The following is a 17,343-nucleotide window of genomic DNA, read 5'->3' as shown; positions in this document are numbered from 1 at the left end:
CATCCTAATGAGTTTCTGTGTACATTGCATATGCACATATACGTTGCAACGTGCTTTGCAGCATGGGGCGCAGCCAGAAGATGTTTTTTGCACTCATTTAATTTTGAGGATGTTAACATAACGCGAAGGTTTTTACACCATCGGTACGCGACGCGAGGCGGTTCCGGAAAGATATCGATAAGATATTCACTTTGGGCAAGAATATTGTCCTTGCGTTTCTATACAGAAAAAAAAAAACATTTTGCGCTGATGCTAAGAACATTAGTACAAGATTGGTATTGGTGCATGCTTCGAGTAACGGGTTTCCGCTATGAATATTGCCTCGATTAGGTTTGCTCGGCATATGGTGTCATGAATTAATTGTATGGATATTGCCGTTTAACGAGAGCATTTTTAAGTTGTTCGCACTTAGAAATATTATCTTTGCGATCGGAACCCAATGGCTACCAGTTTCGCGATATCGCACATGACTTAACTGAAAATGTAGAGCTGGTTTTTATCAGTAGCCTTGCGATAAAATTTTGTCAGCAGTCTGCCTTGGGATAGCGTAACTGTGACGTCCAGAAAGTTGATCGAAGGTAACTAGTAATTGTGCGGAAATTTGATTGAAGGGTTAAAGTGATTATACCTTTCTATGAACATTACCAGGCTAACCTCACCAGATAAATCAAGAAGATATCCTCCATAAATCGCCTACAAAAGAAAGAATGTAGCTTAGGACTGGATAGAAAATCATTTTGCAGAAAACTCATGAAGATATTAGCGTATTTTGGGCCTAGTTGAGTCCCCATTGACGTAAAACTTTAGCTTAAGAATAAACTTTAACAGCAATCCCAGGGTTTCTTTATCAATAGGTTTCTGTAAACGAGAATGTTCATAGGTTTTGAGGACTCCTGCAATTCCATCCGCATGTGGTATGATAGTGTCACGTGGTAGTGACGGTGAAGAAAGAACACAGTAGCAGTACTGTGAAAGACAAAACTAGCTTTTATTGGGCAAACCTGTGCCCACAAAACAGACTACACTTAAAGCACAACGTAGCGGCGAACACAGTCGGCGATCGTCGAAAATCTGATCAGCGGGTCAAGCGCGTCGGCTTTTATACAGCAGTAATCGAATGTTCCAGACTAATCGTTGGGACCCGCATGCCTTCTACAATGTTCTACACCATTCGCGTCAAGCGATGAAATCACATAACACAAGTTTCGGCGACAGCGGATAGAAGCATCGATAACTTTCCAGAAAGTTCGGATACATGCAGGCGCGTCCCGCGCTGTGCGATAACATTTGTTAGGCGGCTAAACGTGGTCGCCCGATAAGGATAAGTACACGTGTCATTACCCCCCCTCTTAAACAGCATCGACCCGATGCTGCAAACAAACGAAAGTAATAAATAAGCACTCGTAGCAAAGAAAACAAAATAAGGGAAGTTCGTTAGCGTCCGTAAAACGGTTTAAGACGCACCACGTGGACCACTTCAGGTCGTGCGCGGCGCCGCTGTGAATGCGAAATGCCGTCTGGCACGACCTCATAGTCCAGTGTGCCAATACGTCGGATAACCTTGTAGGGTCCGAATTAGCGTCGCAGTAGTTTCTCACTCAGTCCTCGTCGGCGTATCTGGGTCCATACCCAAACACGGTCGCCGGGCTGGTACTCGACGAAGTGTCGTCGGAGGTTGTAGTGTCGGCTGTCGGTCCTCTGCTGGTTCTTGATCCGCAGGCGGGCGAGTTTCGGGCTTCTTCGGCGCGCTGGAGGTAGGTAGCGACGTCAAGGTTCTCCTCGTCAGTGACGTGCGGCAGCATGGCGTCGAGCGTCGTCGTCGGGTTCCTGCCGTAGACCAGCTTGAACGGCGTGATCTGTATTGTTTCTTGCACCGCCGTGTTGTAAGCGAATGTTACGTACGGCAGGACGGCATCCCAGGTCTTGTGTTCGACGTCGATGTACATCGCTAGCATGTCGGCGAGGGTCTTATTCAGCCGCTCCGTAAGACCATTCGTCTGCGGGTGGTAGGCCGTGGTCCTCCTGTGCCTTGTCTGATTGTATTTCAGAATGGCTTGGGTGAGCTCCGCTGTAAAGGCCGTTCCTCTGTCGGTGATGAGGACTTCTGGGGCGCCATGTCGAAGCAGGATGTTTTCGACAAAAATTTGCCCACTTCGGCTGCGCTACCTTTCGGCAGTGCTTTAGTTTCAGCGAAGCGGGTGAGGTAGTCTGTCGCCACGACGATCCACTTATTTCCGGTTGTTGACGTCTGAAAGGGTCCCAGCAAGTCCATCCCGATCTGCTGGAATGGTCGGCAAGGAGGCTCGATTGGCTGTAGTAATCCGGCTGGCCTTGTCGGCGGTGTCCTACGTCGCTGACAGTCTCGGCATGTTCTGACATAATGGGCGACGTCGGCGGTCAGGCGCGGCCAATAATACTTTTGTTGTATCCTCGAGAGTGTCCTGGAAAAACCGAGGTGTCCAGCGGTCGGATCGTCATGTAGGGCGTGCAATACTTCTGGACGAAGTCCTGACGGGACAACAAGAAGGTAGTTGGCGCGGACTGGTGAAAAGGTCTTCTTCACGAGGAGATTGTTTTGAAGCGTGAAGGAAGATAGTCCGCGCTTAAATGCCCTGGGGACAACGTCGGTGTGCCCTTCCAAATATTCCACCAGGCCTTTTAACTCCGGGTCTGCCCGTTGCTGTTCAGCGAAGTCTTCCGCGCTTATCATGCCAAGGAAGGCGTCGTCATCTTCGTCATCTTGCGGCGGTGGGTCAATGGGGGCGCGTGATAGGCAATCGGCATCGGAGTGTTTTCGTCCGGACCTGTAGGTTACAGTGATGTCGTATTCTTGTAGTCTGAGGCTTCACCGCGCCAGTCGTCCAGAGGGATCCTTTATACTCGCTAGCCAACACAACGCGTGATGGTCACTGACGACTTTGAATGGCCTGCCATAAAGATAAGGGCGAAATTTAGCTGTAGCCCAAACGATGGCGAGGCATTCCTTTTCGGTCGTAAAATAGTTGCCTTCCGCTTTTGACAGCGACCGGCTAGCGTAAGATATCACCTGTTCGACTTCGTTTTTCCTCTGGACTAGAACGGCACCGAGGCCTAGGCTACTGGCGTCAGTATGGATTTCTGTATCGGCGTACTCGCCGAAGTGCGCAAGTACCGGCGGCGACTGCATGCGTCGTTTGAGTTCTTCAAATGCGTCGCCCTGCGGCGTTTCCCACTTGAACTCAACATCACATTTAGTTAGACGTGTCCACGGCTCGGCGATGCGTGAAAAGTCCTTGACAAAGCGCCTGTAGTAGGCACACATGCCAAGGAATCTACGCACTGCCTTCTTGTCGGTGGGCTGCGGGAACTTTGCGATTGCAGCTGTTTTCTGAGGGTCGGGGCGTACTCCAGATTTACTGATGACGTGGCCTAGGAACACAAGCTCGTCGTAAGCGAAGTGGCATTTTTCTGGCTTGAGAGTGATCCCTGATGACTTGATGGCCTCTAGTACTGTGGCAAGCCGCCTAAGGTGATCGTCGAAATTTGCGGCGAATACAACGACGTCATCCAAAAAAACGAGACAGGTCTGCCATTTCAATTCCGCTAAAACCGTGTCCATCACGCGCTGGAACGTCGCAGGCGCCGAGCACAGTCCAAATGGCATAACCCTGAACTCGTTGAGGCCGTCTGGGGTGATGAAGGCGGTCTTTTCGCGATCTCTTTCGTCGACTTCTATTTGCCAATAGCCAGACTTGAGGTCCATCGAGGAGAAGTACTTAGCGTTGCAGAGCCGATCCAATGCGTCGTCTATCCGTGGAAGGGGGTATACGTCCTTAGTGATCTTGTTCAGACGACGAGAATCGACGCAGAAACGTAGGGTTCCGTCCTTTTTCTTCACCAGGACAACAGGGGATGCCCACGGGCTTTTCGACGGCTGGATGATGTCGTCGCGCAGCATTTCGTCGACTTGTTCTCTTATAGCTTCGCGTTCTCGCGGCGAAACTCGGTAAGGGCTTTGGCGGAGTGGTCGAGCGTACTCCTCGGTGATTATGCGATGCTTGGCGACTGGTGTTTGTCGAATCCTCGATGTCGTCGAAAAGCAGCCTTTGTATCGTCGGAGCAGACTCCTGAGCTGCAGTTGCTTAATCACTGGGAGACTTGGATTAATCTCGTAGTCTGGTTCGGGAACCATGGTCGTCGGGGTAGATGCGGCCGAATCCGAGAGGACAAACGCATTACTGGTTTCCACAATTTCCTCGATGTGCGCGATCGTCGTGCCCTTGTTGATGTGCTTGAACTCCGGGCTGAAGTTTGTCAGCAACATTTCAGTTTTCCCTCCATGCAGTCGAGCGATCCCTCTTGCGACGCAAATTTCACGGTCTAGCAGGAGACGTTGGTCGCCTTCGATGACACCTTCTACGTCAGCGGGTATTTCGGTGCCGACCGAAATAACAATGCTGGAGCGGGGCGGGATGCTCACTTGGTCTTCGAGCACACTCAAGGCGTGGTGACTACGAGGGCTCTCCGGCGGTATCGCTTTATCTTCCGACAGCGCTATTGACTTCGACTTCATGTCGATGACTGCGCCGTGCTGGTTCAGGAAGTCCATACTGAGAATGACGTCTCGAGAACACTGTTGGAGGATAACGAAGGTGGCAGGGTAAGTCCGGTCATGAATGGTTATCCTTGCCGTGCAGATTGCAGTCGGCGTAATCAGGTGTCCTCCAGCGGTGCGAATTTGAGGGCCTTCCCATGCAGTCTTAACCTTCTTCAACTGGGCGGCGATGTGTCCACTCATGACGGAGTAATCAGCCCCTGTGTCCACTAAGGCAGTAACAGCGTGGCCGTCGAGAAGCACGTCGAGGTCGGTGGTTCTTTGTCTGGCGTTACAGTTAGGTCTCGGCGTCGGATCACGGCTGCGTCGTGTTGAACTGAAGCTGGAACGTCGCGTCGTCAAGCCGTGTTTCGTCGGTGTAGTCTTGGCTTGCTGACTTCGTCGGGATGGCGGCGTGTCGTCATTAGGTCGTCGAGATGGTTTCTTCGTCGTCTTCGTCGGCGGCGGAGGATCTTCGTCAGTTCGACGAACAGCAACCGCACCTCCATCGGTTGCTGCTTTTAGTTTTCCGGATATGGGCTCGCTGACCGGCCCCGGGCTGGGCCAGTGTATGGTCGGCGCTGCGGCGACAGGTAGCGGCCTGGTGATGGCGAACGCGACGGTCGTCGAGAGCTCCATTGAGTAGCGGCGAGGTAGTCGGCGATGTCATGTGGGCGCTCTCCAAGCTGTGGACGCGGCGCGTTGACGGCGAAACCTCGGAGTCCCATCTCTCGGTATGGGCATCGTCGGTAGACGTGACCTGCTTCTCCGCAATGGTAGCAGAGCGGGCGGTGGTCAGGAGCGTGCGAAACGTCTGTCTTCCTCGGGTAGCTGCGCTCGGCGACGGGTCGGCGTGCTGGCGGCGGCGGTGGTGGTCGACGGAATTGCGGCGTTACGGGGCCCTGGCGCGGTCGTGGAAGGGGACCTTGACGGCGAGCGACGGCGGCGTAGCTCATCGCTTGCGGCTGAGGCTGCGGCGGTTCTGGTTGCACCTCAGGAACTCCAAGCGATCTCTGCACCTCTTCTTTTACGATGTCGGCGATCGAGGCCACTTGAGGCTGCGACGAAGGCAAGACCTTGCGCAGTTCTTCGCGCACAATGGCCCTGATGATCTCCCGCAGATCGTCCGTGGCCAGTGATTGAATTTCTGCGTAGTGGGTAGAGCTTGTACGGCGGTTGAATTGCCGGTTCCGCATTTGGAGTGTCTGCTCGATGTTCGTCACCTCACGAAGAAACTCTTCGACGGTCTTCGGTGGGCTTCTTACCATCCCGGCGAAAAGTTCCTCCTTTACACCACGCATCAGTAGGCGGACTTTCTTCTCCTCGGCCATATCCGGGTCAGCGTGGCGGAACAAACGGCTCATTTCTTCCGTAAAAATGGCAACGTTCTCGTTTGGTAGCTGCACTCGGGCGTCCAGCATAGCTTCGGCCCTTTCCTTGCGCACGACGCTTGTAAAGGTGCGTAGGAAGCCGATACGGAACAGGTCCCACGTTGTCAAGGTCGATTCCCTGTTCTCAAACCAAGTTCTGGCGGTGTCTTCTAAGGCGAAGTAGACGTGCCGCAGCTTCTCGTCGGAGTCCCAGTTGTTGAATGTTGCGATTCGTTCGTAGGTCTCCAGCCATGATTCCGGGTCTTCAGTCACTGCTCCATGGAAGGTTGGTGGGTCCCGAGGTTGTTGTAGGATAACAGGGGACGCTGGGGCAGCCATTGGGGTTGTCTTGACCACGATCTTCTTTTTTTTTATTGCGATGAAGGCTTGCCCTTAAGGCATAATTGTTGGAGCGTATATGTGTATTATATGTGTGCTGTGAGGCCTGTGTTGTGTATGAATTGAAGCAGTGTTTTGTGAAATCTGTTATCATGTATCCAGCGGTCATAGCTGGTTGTCACACTGTAGCGGAGGCCGGCTTGCAGTAGGTGACGCGAGCGTTCCGAACTTAAACCCGTACACGTCCATATTAGGTGGTATGCATCTGATTCCACCACAGGAACGGAGCCGTATGGACACGTAGCACCCAGTGGTAAATGCGACCAGTTCCACCTTGAGACAACAGCCGGTGTAAGGGCCACCCCGGCCCGAAGCCTCCTAAGCACAACTTCCTCCGCCCTAGTGAGGTGAAGGGGGAGGGAGCAGACACACGGTGGGATAAGAGCGCGTGTGTCCTGCCGGAGAACATTTTTACGGGCTCGCAGCGAGTTACGGGGTTGGGGTGGGAGGGGAATAGGTGGAGGATCAGGATTAGGAGGGCAGTGTGCCTGCTGGTCAGCAGCAATGTTGTGAGGGTTCGCTGAATGGCCTTGAATCCAGTGTACCTTGACGCAAGTAGCTGTCTTACTATTCATAGTGTGTATTCTCTCGCAGATTTCCATCGCCTTATCGACCTTCTTGAGTTCCTGCATAGCCGCTAAAGAATCCGTGAAGATGTCTAGTTGCTTGATGGTAGGCAGCTTAGATGTCGCATCTTGCATAGCGTCGTGGATGGCTTGAAGTTCCATTACTAGAGCGCTGGCTTCCGTAGATAGATAGCGCTGGTGGCCGCTGATGAAATTATGCGTTGTACTCAGGAATGATGTCCTTCCGCCGTCTGGGAGAATGGCAGCATCCGTATAGACTTTGCAGGTGTTAACGCATGATGCAGCGACGATGTTGTGTTCGTCAATAGTACCTGTTGTATCGCTGCGTCGTAACTTCGTTGGCTTATTAGTTGTGATGCTGGTGAATTCCCAGGGAGGCATTGGACAGGGCTGATTGTCAATCCGAGAGCCGCGGTGAAAATGAGCATGCAGCGCAGCGACAGCCGGAATAAGTTGCTTTTTTATTTCACGTGCTTTTTCACGTTGCAAAATTAGCTCTGCAATTGTGTTGAGCTGGGCATGTTCCTGTAGGGCTGGTATCGGAGTGATGCGGGCCAGTGCTGTGATTGTGCGCATAGCATCGCGATTAATCGTCTCCAACTGTGCTAGCTGTGCCAACGTCAGCCGTTGAAATTGTGCTTGATATAAAAGACGATATAATAGACGACCACGATCTTCTTGGTCGTCTCAGGTAGAAGTCCGTGCTCTGGTGGCAATCCTTGCAGTCTGCGGCTAGCACGTTGGTCTTGGGCGATGTTGGTTCTGTCCTCGGGCTCCGGGCTTGGATCGCGGCTTTGCGGGGGCGTTCGGTACATGAACGCACTAGCACCTCCACCAGATGTCACGTGGTAGTGACGGTGAAGAAAGAACCCAGTAGCAGTACTGTGAAAGACAAAACTAGCTTTTATTGGGCAAACCTGTGCCCACAAAACAGGCTACACTTAAAGCACAACGATAGCGGCGAACACAGTCGGCGATCGTCGAAAATCTGATCAGCGGGTCAAGCGCGTCGGCTTTTATACAGCAGTAATCGAATGTTCCAGGCTAATTGTTGGGAACCGCATGCCTTCTACAATGTTCTACGCCATTCGCGTCAAGCGATGAAATCACATAACACAAGTTTCGGCGACAGCGGATAGAAGCATCGATAACTTTCCAGAAAGTTCGGATACATGCAGGCGCGTCCCGCGCTGTGCGATAACATTTGTTAGGCGGCTAAACGTGGTCGCCCGATAAAGATAAGTACACGTGTCAATAGTATGGAGTGAGGTGACGTCGAGCGTTAAAATGCGTGCGTTATGTGCATTGGCAAGATTTCATATATCTTGAAGGAAAATATTCGTACCCTTTATAAATGACGGAAATGTTCCTTGAAACTGGTTGAGAAAAAAGTCTACGTAGGGTGATAATTTCTCAGTTGCAGTGTTTACGCGGGAAATAATCGGGCGGACTGCGTTTCCTGGTTTCTGAATCTTCGGGAGCAAGTAAAATCTAGCCGCAGGACTGAGTGTTGTAAGTAACCGAACGGCTTTTTAAATCTAGCTTTTTTCGTTTTGCGAGTGCCATAAGTGAGTGCTTCAATATGGTTTTAAATATATCGGTTGGGTCGTTCGGAAGTGCTTCGAAGGAACTGGCAGCCCGAGAGTTGCGTGGCCGCTTCCTCTATATAACCTTGCTTATTAAGGAGAACATTTGCTTTCCCCATGTGCGCAGGTTTAATAACGATGTCACGGTTATTGCCTAATTGTTCTAGCGCTGTTTTTTCTGCCTTCGTCAGGTTTGGTCCGTAAGGAACACGGGTCTTGTGCAGCTCGACGGTATCACGTTGCACAGCCTTGACGCACTGTCAAGGATTGGCGGTTAAATTGCCGCACTCTCCGTTCCGGAGGGAACAGGTTCACAACAGTCCCACACCGCGTGCGTTTACAGGTAGTTCAACTGGGTGACCGGCGATAACGCCCACGCCTCATCGACCGCGCACACGAGTCGAGAGGCGGCCGAGGAAGAACAAAGTGTTCAATTAAACCCAAAATCGTACCAGCGAATATGAAGACACAATCGAGTCAGGATACACCAATGCGGCAAGCCTAGTCGGTCGGAGAAGGTTTAGCCTCCACTACGTAAAATTCCCCGGGACCCGTATAGGCCGACCTCGTGGAAGTATGCCGTTACCAGTTATTAACACAAAAATACTACGTGTCAACTGAAAAATAAACGTGGTACTGCACCCGACACAAACTGCAATGAAAGTCACTACAACAAAACTCTGGCGCAATGCGCACAACTAAGCCCACCACGTGGCAACTTCCATTACTCGCAAAAAAAGAAGAATTTTCCCGACATAGATGAAAAATACACGCGAAAATAAACGCCCCCAACTCTACACTAATAGAACACAGATAAACGAACAGGGGACGAAGAAATAAATGAAAGATGAAACGCGATAAAAAAACGAGTCCCGCCGGGATGTCTGAGAGCTGCTGGACACGAAGGCTTCTCTGCGGCGCGTCGACTTGGACGTCCGAGCTCGAGAGGCACCGGGCTGCTGGGTTCGTCGTGTCCGCATGTCGCTGTGGAAGATGGCAAAGGGCTCGAGGCCTCCGTAGACGTGGCCCCGAAACGCGGCTACGAGAACTCAGGGGGCCGGTTACAAGTTCGCCTGAGCTCCGATACACCTGCCGCTCACCTCGGCAGTTCAACAACTGTGCCCGCTTGCCGCGGTTCACCTGACACACTTTCTCTCCCACTCGTCTTCGCATAACGCCGGCTGCCACGTGAGGAACCGGTCTTGGGGACTGCGGGATATAAGGACAACGCTCCCCACAGTCGGGCACGCCACGGCGGGATCTCATGGCGGCGGTTTGGTGACGCCGAAGGGTACACAAACTTTGTGACATGTACATATCTAGACATTTATAACATTGGGGTTGTGGTGCCGCAACGTAATTTAGGTGGAACATCTAGTAACCTAATGTCAATGATGATGATGATGAAAAACGTTTATTTTCTCTATTTTGCAGTGATTTTTGCGGCATCAGATGGAGTCTTCCATCTTCTCTCCAGGGTCGGTTCCCCTAGTCCAGGGCTCCGCTGAGGGTACCTAATGTCAAATTGGTGATGCCGGTCTCAGGCACCTGCTACATCATGGACAGTCTCGATGAGCTGAGTTATTGTCAAATAAACATGGCAAAAACCATGCCTGAAGGAACCTATTAGGCTTTCATTTTCAAGAAAAGCGGATATGGGTTTGAAAACTGTGCGCTCTAAGAGCTTTGTACATGTGCATATTGAGGAAATGATTCTGTATGATGCCTGTGAAGGCTCTCTTGTTTTACGAATTGGAGTAAGTTTCGCTCATTTCGAGTCGCTCAGAAGTTCCGCATTAGACAGCAATTTCTCTAAATATCAAACATAAATATTTCGAGCACCATTCTGCATAACGCATTGGAAATATGTTAGGTATGCCATCCATACCTGGCGAGTTCTCGAAACTACAGCGCAAGTATGCCTTTTTCTGAGATATATAAATTATTGGTAGCTTCTACATTATCAAACTTCCGAAATCTGAGCATTACGTGCTTCGGAAATTACTTTGCCATTAGTGGGATACCAATGACGGAATGAGGGAGGGCAGATTTCTTTTTTGGCGAAATGTGTCGTCCAAACTTATCTGGCGACGACATAAGTAATTTTTTTGGGCGATGGCTTTTGTAAGAGTCTTTGGCCTTGTCATTGGTATCATTTAATTGCTCCCGTAGCTCAGACAAGTTATATGAACCGCTGCAACACGGATGCGATCCGAACTGTGCTCTTACGTTGTTTAGTTCGCGTCGTTGGCGCGGGATCTCCTTCCTCATCCCTGGATTATGTGTAAGCTGTAATTTGCATTTGTGTGGAACAAAGCTTTTAGACAGGTTAATGCGAGATTAATAAAAGGACATGACATATATTCAACTCAATATGCATCCTATTTGTACAATGAGGTAAAAAAGAAAATTAATTTTCTAAAGCATCCACTATACAGACGTCACTAGCACGCGAGAACACAAGATCAACACATTCCTTTTTTTTGCCAGCCTCGATTGTAATTTTACTTCCAGATTTAAACACAGTAATTTATGGTCCGAGATTTCTGTGCATATATCAACGTTTGGGTCGCAGTCAAACATACTTTCGCTTAAAAGAAAAAGATCAAAAATTGATTGCCTGCCATTTTGTATTCGTGTAGGAGCTTTTATTAGCTGTGTTAAGCCATGAACAAAACAATGCATATAAGCAGTTCAGCGGAAAATCACCGTCCCATTTGACTGAAGCAACGTTAGTTACAATTTAGCGAAAGATTAGAAGTGTAGTTCTTGCACAAGAATTCGCTCCGCGCTCCAAATGATGTGTGACTTATAAATATTTTTCTTAATGAAAGGGCTATTGTAACGCAAAGTTAAAAGGATCACCACTCGATTTTGTGAAATCAAGAAGCTTTTTGCGAGAACTGCGTGCTTCGTTGCGGAAGTCTTTGGCCAAAGCTACAATAGTGCCCTTAAACTTGCTTTTTTCCGTAAGAATGCCATCTCTAATTTTGAAGGAGGTAAACTTAAGAAATACAGGACCACACTTCCTAATGCCATAGTTACCTAGCCTATGTGCCGCAGAAGATTCATCTGCACATATGTTAACACCAAGTCCGATAGCGACAAGCGACCAGATTCTTTCTTCGGACTGAGCCGAAGATTCCTATTCGCTGTCAGCTATAGGATAAAACATACAATTATCGAATCGCGGCCTATATTCGAAATCATTAGGCCGTGCTCGCAGCTCAGAATTTCCTTGTCGAAACACTTCAGCCACAACTTGTTGAAATTTAGTTACGTGACTCGGTTGCAGAGTGTTTACTCGGATCTCGACTGCCGCTAGTCTCGTGTTAATATCTGCAACTGTTTCTTCCCGCGCTGCCTCAGTTAACATCTACAAGCATTCATTTGATTACTTTGTGGCACACATCCGCATGCGCATTATTTGCGTTTACAACGTTAATGAGTTCTCCAGGTAGGTTGGTAGCACTTTCAGTCGTACTAGGGCGTGCCACATCACCTCAAATTAGCAGCAGTTTTGCCATATCGAAACATTCTTTGGCTGTTACATGCAGAGTACCGGGGCATGGGGCGAGCAGAAGCAATACATTCTATGAGTTTTTACAAGAGCAGGAATCGGCATTACCAAGCTGGATGAACAAAAGGAACGGCTTTTTAGGAGACTTCATTTCTGCCGCTCGGCCATGCTCACTGAAGTCACGCGAAGAATCGCTGGAACATCTGTACTTGGCGGGAACTGATGGAACTATCGATCAACCGGGAAACCCTGGAGGAGGCAAACCAACGAGAGCTCACGTGCCTTCATCGAATATTGCCACGCAGTTGCCGCAGGTGCATCCAACGAAGGAACCTGCTGAGGCAACCTGCGCAACTTCTCAGCTTTTGCGGCTGCTATGACGAGCGGAGATGATAACGCTGTTTGGTTTCACGTGAAAGACATCATTGGTGAAAGCGTATATCATCCTGCGCCTACTCACTCAAAATAAAGGAAGGCGAGCCGCCCACCGCCAGCAACATGATCTTGATCGACAAGAGGAACGTGGGTTTAGGAGGCTGTTTCTGCCGCTGGCCTATGCCCACAATGTGAACCGCTTGCTCAAAAATAGGCGGTGGCGAGTGAAACAAGAGGAAAAGTCTTTCCGACATGAACTTTCCGAAGTGTTGCTGACGCCAGATGAATGTAACGCAACTTACACTCAAGCAGACGTTCATCACGCCGGCCGACGTGTGCTGTGTGGAGGAGAGGACAAAAGAGAGAGTCAGGGAACTAATGGTAAAACACAATGAAATGCATTTACAAGAGTACGCGACAAGAACTAAGGCAAACATGCAGACACAATTCACAAGGAGCAAATAGTGTTAGCGGCTACCAGGAAAGTGTTAGAGTGTGTTGTACAATGTTAAGGAGTTCCATGCGTTCCTTCGAAAACCGATAGCATTTACTTTAGTTGCCGCGCCTGCAAATCCACGGAAAGTACGACGCTCTCTGTATAAGTCAGTCACGTTGACTCATTGCAGTATATGTGGCGTGTCTAGTTCGGCACGATCTGCTTGTTAGTAGCTCCAGACGGCTCGATGTGGTTTTGCTAGCGGATGATGGAGACAGGGAAGGCGTCAACGGGTACGGGGCCGCGGGTCAGCACAGCCTAGCGCTTGTCCCAGGAAGCCACGCGTGACCGGGCCTATTGCACAGCACTCGTCTATTGCGGAGCGGCCTTCGATTTTAGCAGTAGGTCTCTTGTAGCACCGGAACGCCAGGCAGCCTCGTTCCCCATTCATGCTCAGTGGTGCCCGATTGGCTGCCTTCGTCACTGGCTTCGGCTTGCTGGGTCTGCACGGACGTCCGCCACGTCGGTTCTCTGTAGCTCGTTCTCCATCCTACGTCTTCCTCTCCTGGTTTTCTCGCCACTGCCTCCTTCAGGGCATCATCTTATGTACAGCGCCGAACACACGCACTGAAGCGAAGGCGACGGTACAGAGCCCGTCCTGGCATCTTCGTTCCCGCCCGTGTTTTTGCGCTGTGCATAAGAATAAGCTTACTCGACTTGCCCAAATATAAGTTATCTTATCTTTCTTTGTACACTTTCTGCATACGAGGTCCAATCGTTACGCAACGCGCCATTGAATTGCTACGAAGTGGCCCTTATTGAGCCAGACCACTCCAGCGCATACGTTGCCCGATCACGGTGGCACCTGTGGCCGTACTTAGTCACCTGCGTTTCCACGTCCGTCATTGGAGCACGTACGCGCACAAGTGACGCAATCACGCGGGTTCGTATGGACGTTGAATTGTTTCATTTTCTTCTTCGATCCATGCATTCACAAGCTGTCGTATTGGCACAGCGCATATTTTTCGTCATTGACACGTTTGACGACAAAGTAATGATGATGATTGAATCCCCACGACGCCACAAAGATGACCCTACGACGAAGACAGAGGACAAGAATGAATGACGACGATGGCATGAACACCGTGGAAAACTGCCGCAAAATGACGACAATTGAACGAGCATGACGACATGATGGCGAAAGCATAATGGCCATAGAAGACCGACGATGGAGCGATTAGTATGGCATGACGATGACGTCTGACGACTTGGGCGTCACGACGAAGGCCGCACGAGAACGTTTTGCCTACTGTGAAATGATGATAATGGCATGACAATGACGGCATAATAGCGACGGTTTGACGAAGGGAATGATAGAGCTGGAATGATGACGACGGTATGATGACAATGGGATGACAATGATAAAATGATTACAGTGTTATGGTAATACCTCATGACGACGGCGTGTCGTTGTTGACATGATGACAAGGTGAAGAAGATGGCGAAAAGATGACGCCATCATGACGTGGCGCCTCTACGGAAAGAGGACGACGATGGAATAACCACGATGGCATGACGGCAACTCTGTGCTGACAACTCGATGACGAAAAGGGAATGACGATGACAAACCGCTGCTGACGAAATGAGGATTGCGGTATGACAACGAAGGCGGGAAGACGTTAGCATGATGACGACGATATGAAAATGCAGTGACAGTGACTGAGGGAAAAGGAAAGAATAACAATGATATGACAGGAATGGTGAGGATGGCGTCAGAAGAATGGCGTGTCGGTCTTGGAGCTCACGTCCGCACTCATGACCTGGCGCCGCTGGCTGCCTGAATTATACGGCTTACCTGGTGCTTTTTGCACTATGTCTTGCACCGGCGAATTATTCAAGAACGTAGTCAGTAACAAGCAGGGATCACATTAGGCACAACCGCATCACGATAGCATTACTTTCAGTACATCCGACGCATTCGCAAGAGCTTTTCGGCAAAATTGCAGCCAGCACCAGCTGTAGGAAACAAAATGGAAGAGCCAAAGAAACCTTCGTTTTAGAAACCAGGAGGAGAGTCAACTTGGTGACTATGTGAATACCTGCTGCTCTCTTGCTCAACAAAAATATGGGCCGCTGCGTATACGCCTGCCGAAACGGCGAGTTCGCTGTAACAGTCAATATTCCAAGTACACACTTGAACACTGTCATTTTCTTTTTTTATGTATTACCTGTGCCCTCTAGCCTTCGCGGGGAGTAAACCTGTGTCTTCTGCATCGTATCACTGTCTAGGTACTACTGGCGCGGCATTGCCACCACCAATTCAGGTTTGTAACAGTGACGATGAGTATTCCAACCTAGATGCAGATGTTTCTGGATGCCAGTAACGGGAATTATCTGCCCAGAGGCCCACTTTGAGTCTTGGCCCTTAAACCAAAAAGACATGTTTACGTGGTATTTATAATAAGAGAACGGTAAGTATCGAGCCTAACATATATCTCGGTTTGCAGATTCAAGTCGGAAAGAGCTAGCGCATGACAGGGGTAATTGGAGATCGCAGGTAGAGGCCTTCGCCCTGCAGTGGACTTCAAAATTGGCTGGTGATGATGTTGAAGTGGTAAGCATACCTCGTAAAAGTCGAAGCATACTTTGAAGCAAACGATGTCGTTGAAGATGCCAAGAAGAGGGCCTTGTCGGTCGCAGCGTTAGCATCGAGGACTGCTGAAGTTCTATGCGGTATAGTTGCACCAAAAAGACTGACTCGCTAACGTATCAAGAAGGAATGTCAACACTGAATGAGCACTACGATCCGTCACTGAACGAGACGTCCGAAAGTTGTGGGCTTTTACATCAAAACCAACCGGAAGAAGTATTCGTGCCGGTGTTTACGGTCGAGGTACGAGGGGTAACCCATAACTGCTATGTTCAGAATAATGCTCCGGGATCGCATCGTTTGCTGTGTGGTGTCGAAAAATTCGCTGCAACAGCTGCTAGCCAAGAAGAACGCGACCATTGCGGAAGCCGAAACACTTGCCGTGGCAACACAACGGGCGGAACTCGGTTCGCAAGAGATGAAAAAACAGAATCATGCCGTGAGGATCCTCAAGGTCATGTAAAAATATGTGCGCTGTGATATCAGGAATGTACAGAGTGACTTCGCGCAACAATGCAACTGCGGTAGTAGACGTGCTCATAAAACCTTCACTTGCTCGCAGTGAACGGGGCGGTGTTACAAATGCGGGAGGCAGAATACTTGGCACGCGTATGTTCTCGGATCACTATGACCGACCGAGCCTTAGCGCAAAGCAGCTGATTGGTCAGATGAAGCGGAAGACATCGGCAGCCGCACATTCAAGCATGGTCAGTAAATGAATAAACCCATTGTTCCAGATACAAAATAAGATGTCACGTGGAACGGAATCACAGTGGAAATATCACTCGATAGAAGTTCACCTGTGTATGTAGTGCCAAAAGCAAGAATCAAGGCATATGGTGATCAGTGACCGCCATTCGGCAAGAGTGGACACTCCCGTAGAGCCCAGCGGCCGAATTGACTGTAGTGCACCAAGCGGCTTGGATTAACTTCTACCGGTTTCGGTTTTGGGCGTGCGCATTTTGAACGCTAGCTCGCATGCGCTATGCCGGCTGCGCTACTCGGCGTTTTTTTCTTGCTTTTACTGCTAAATGGCGCGCGGTCTTAATGCGCAATCGTTTATTTAATTAAAATGATAGCGAACGAGCTTTACAAGCCTCCATCAAATCTGTGCCAAGTGCGATTAAATAAAGTAGACGCAGAAAACCTTGTAAATTTGCTGCGCCGATCGCCTGATAAATGGGCGATTTTCAATGACCATAAAGGAGCTATACAAACATTGCGCAGACTGTTAAAAAAAAACAATCATCAGCCTGTTTCTTTCGACATTGCCTACTTTGATCACTTGGACATTGAATCAGGCCACTGTATTAAACTTCATTGAATACCTTTTCATTGTCGTATTCTGGCCAACAAAAAAGCAGATGAAGCGGCACACAAAGAAGCGGTACGCAAAAACCATGAGCGGATTTATTTCACCAGATCTGATGCTTTCCAGCTAGCTAGAAGATTTGCTTCTGAAGAAAAGTACCAGCTGTGGATCTCGCCGACCCATCATTACCCTTTCCTTTACTCAATCAACCCAAATCTCAGATCTAGACTCCTAGGCAACATTTCTCGCCATCTGAAAATTATATCATCGTCTTCGCCTTAACACAGCCTAGGGAAACGGCTTGCGGTACTGCTTCGGTCAAGTGACAAGTCTACACTGCAACAACTGTGGCTCAAGTTCTGAGCCAGACCATGCTAGACCCTCGAAGAATGTCTCCCGCTCGCAATCACGAGCACTGCGTGGGAGCAAAGCCTCTTTTCAAAAGACAGAATTAATGAGTTCTTGGCTTTGGAGCTACTCGGCGTTAGCGCGTTCGGCCGGCGCAAGCAACACACTCCAGTGTTCTCACTCTCGG

General features: G+C 49.6%; 1 protein-coding gene across 1 annotated transcript in view; it reads left to right on the top strand.

The window, feature by feature from the left end:
- The window catches only part of LOC135908261 (astacin-like metalloprotease toxin 1), a 97,874-nt gene extending 87,794 nt beyond the window's left edge, over positions 1-10,080 (top strand). Inside the window, exon 6 of the mRNA XM_065440034.1 lies at positions 9,950-10,080. Within this exon, the coding sequence (XP_065296106.1) occupies positions 9,950-10,023 (74 nt within the window). The 3' untranslated portion in view covers positions 10,024-10,080. The remainder of the gene's footprint in view (positions 1-9,949) is intronic.
- Positions 10,081-17,343: the final 7,263 nt, after the last annotated feature.

The sequence above is a fragment of the Dermacentor albipictus genome, chromosome 2 (assembly GCF_038994185.2).
Source record: "Dermacentor albipictus isolate Rhodes 1998 colony chromosome 2, USDA_Dalb.pri_finalv2, whole genome shotgun sequence".
NCBI lineage: Eukaryota > Metazoa > Arthropoda > Arachnida > Ixodida > Ixodidae > Dermacentor > Dermacentor albipictus.
This window is presented reverse-complemented; position numbering and strand designations above follow the sequence as displayed.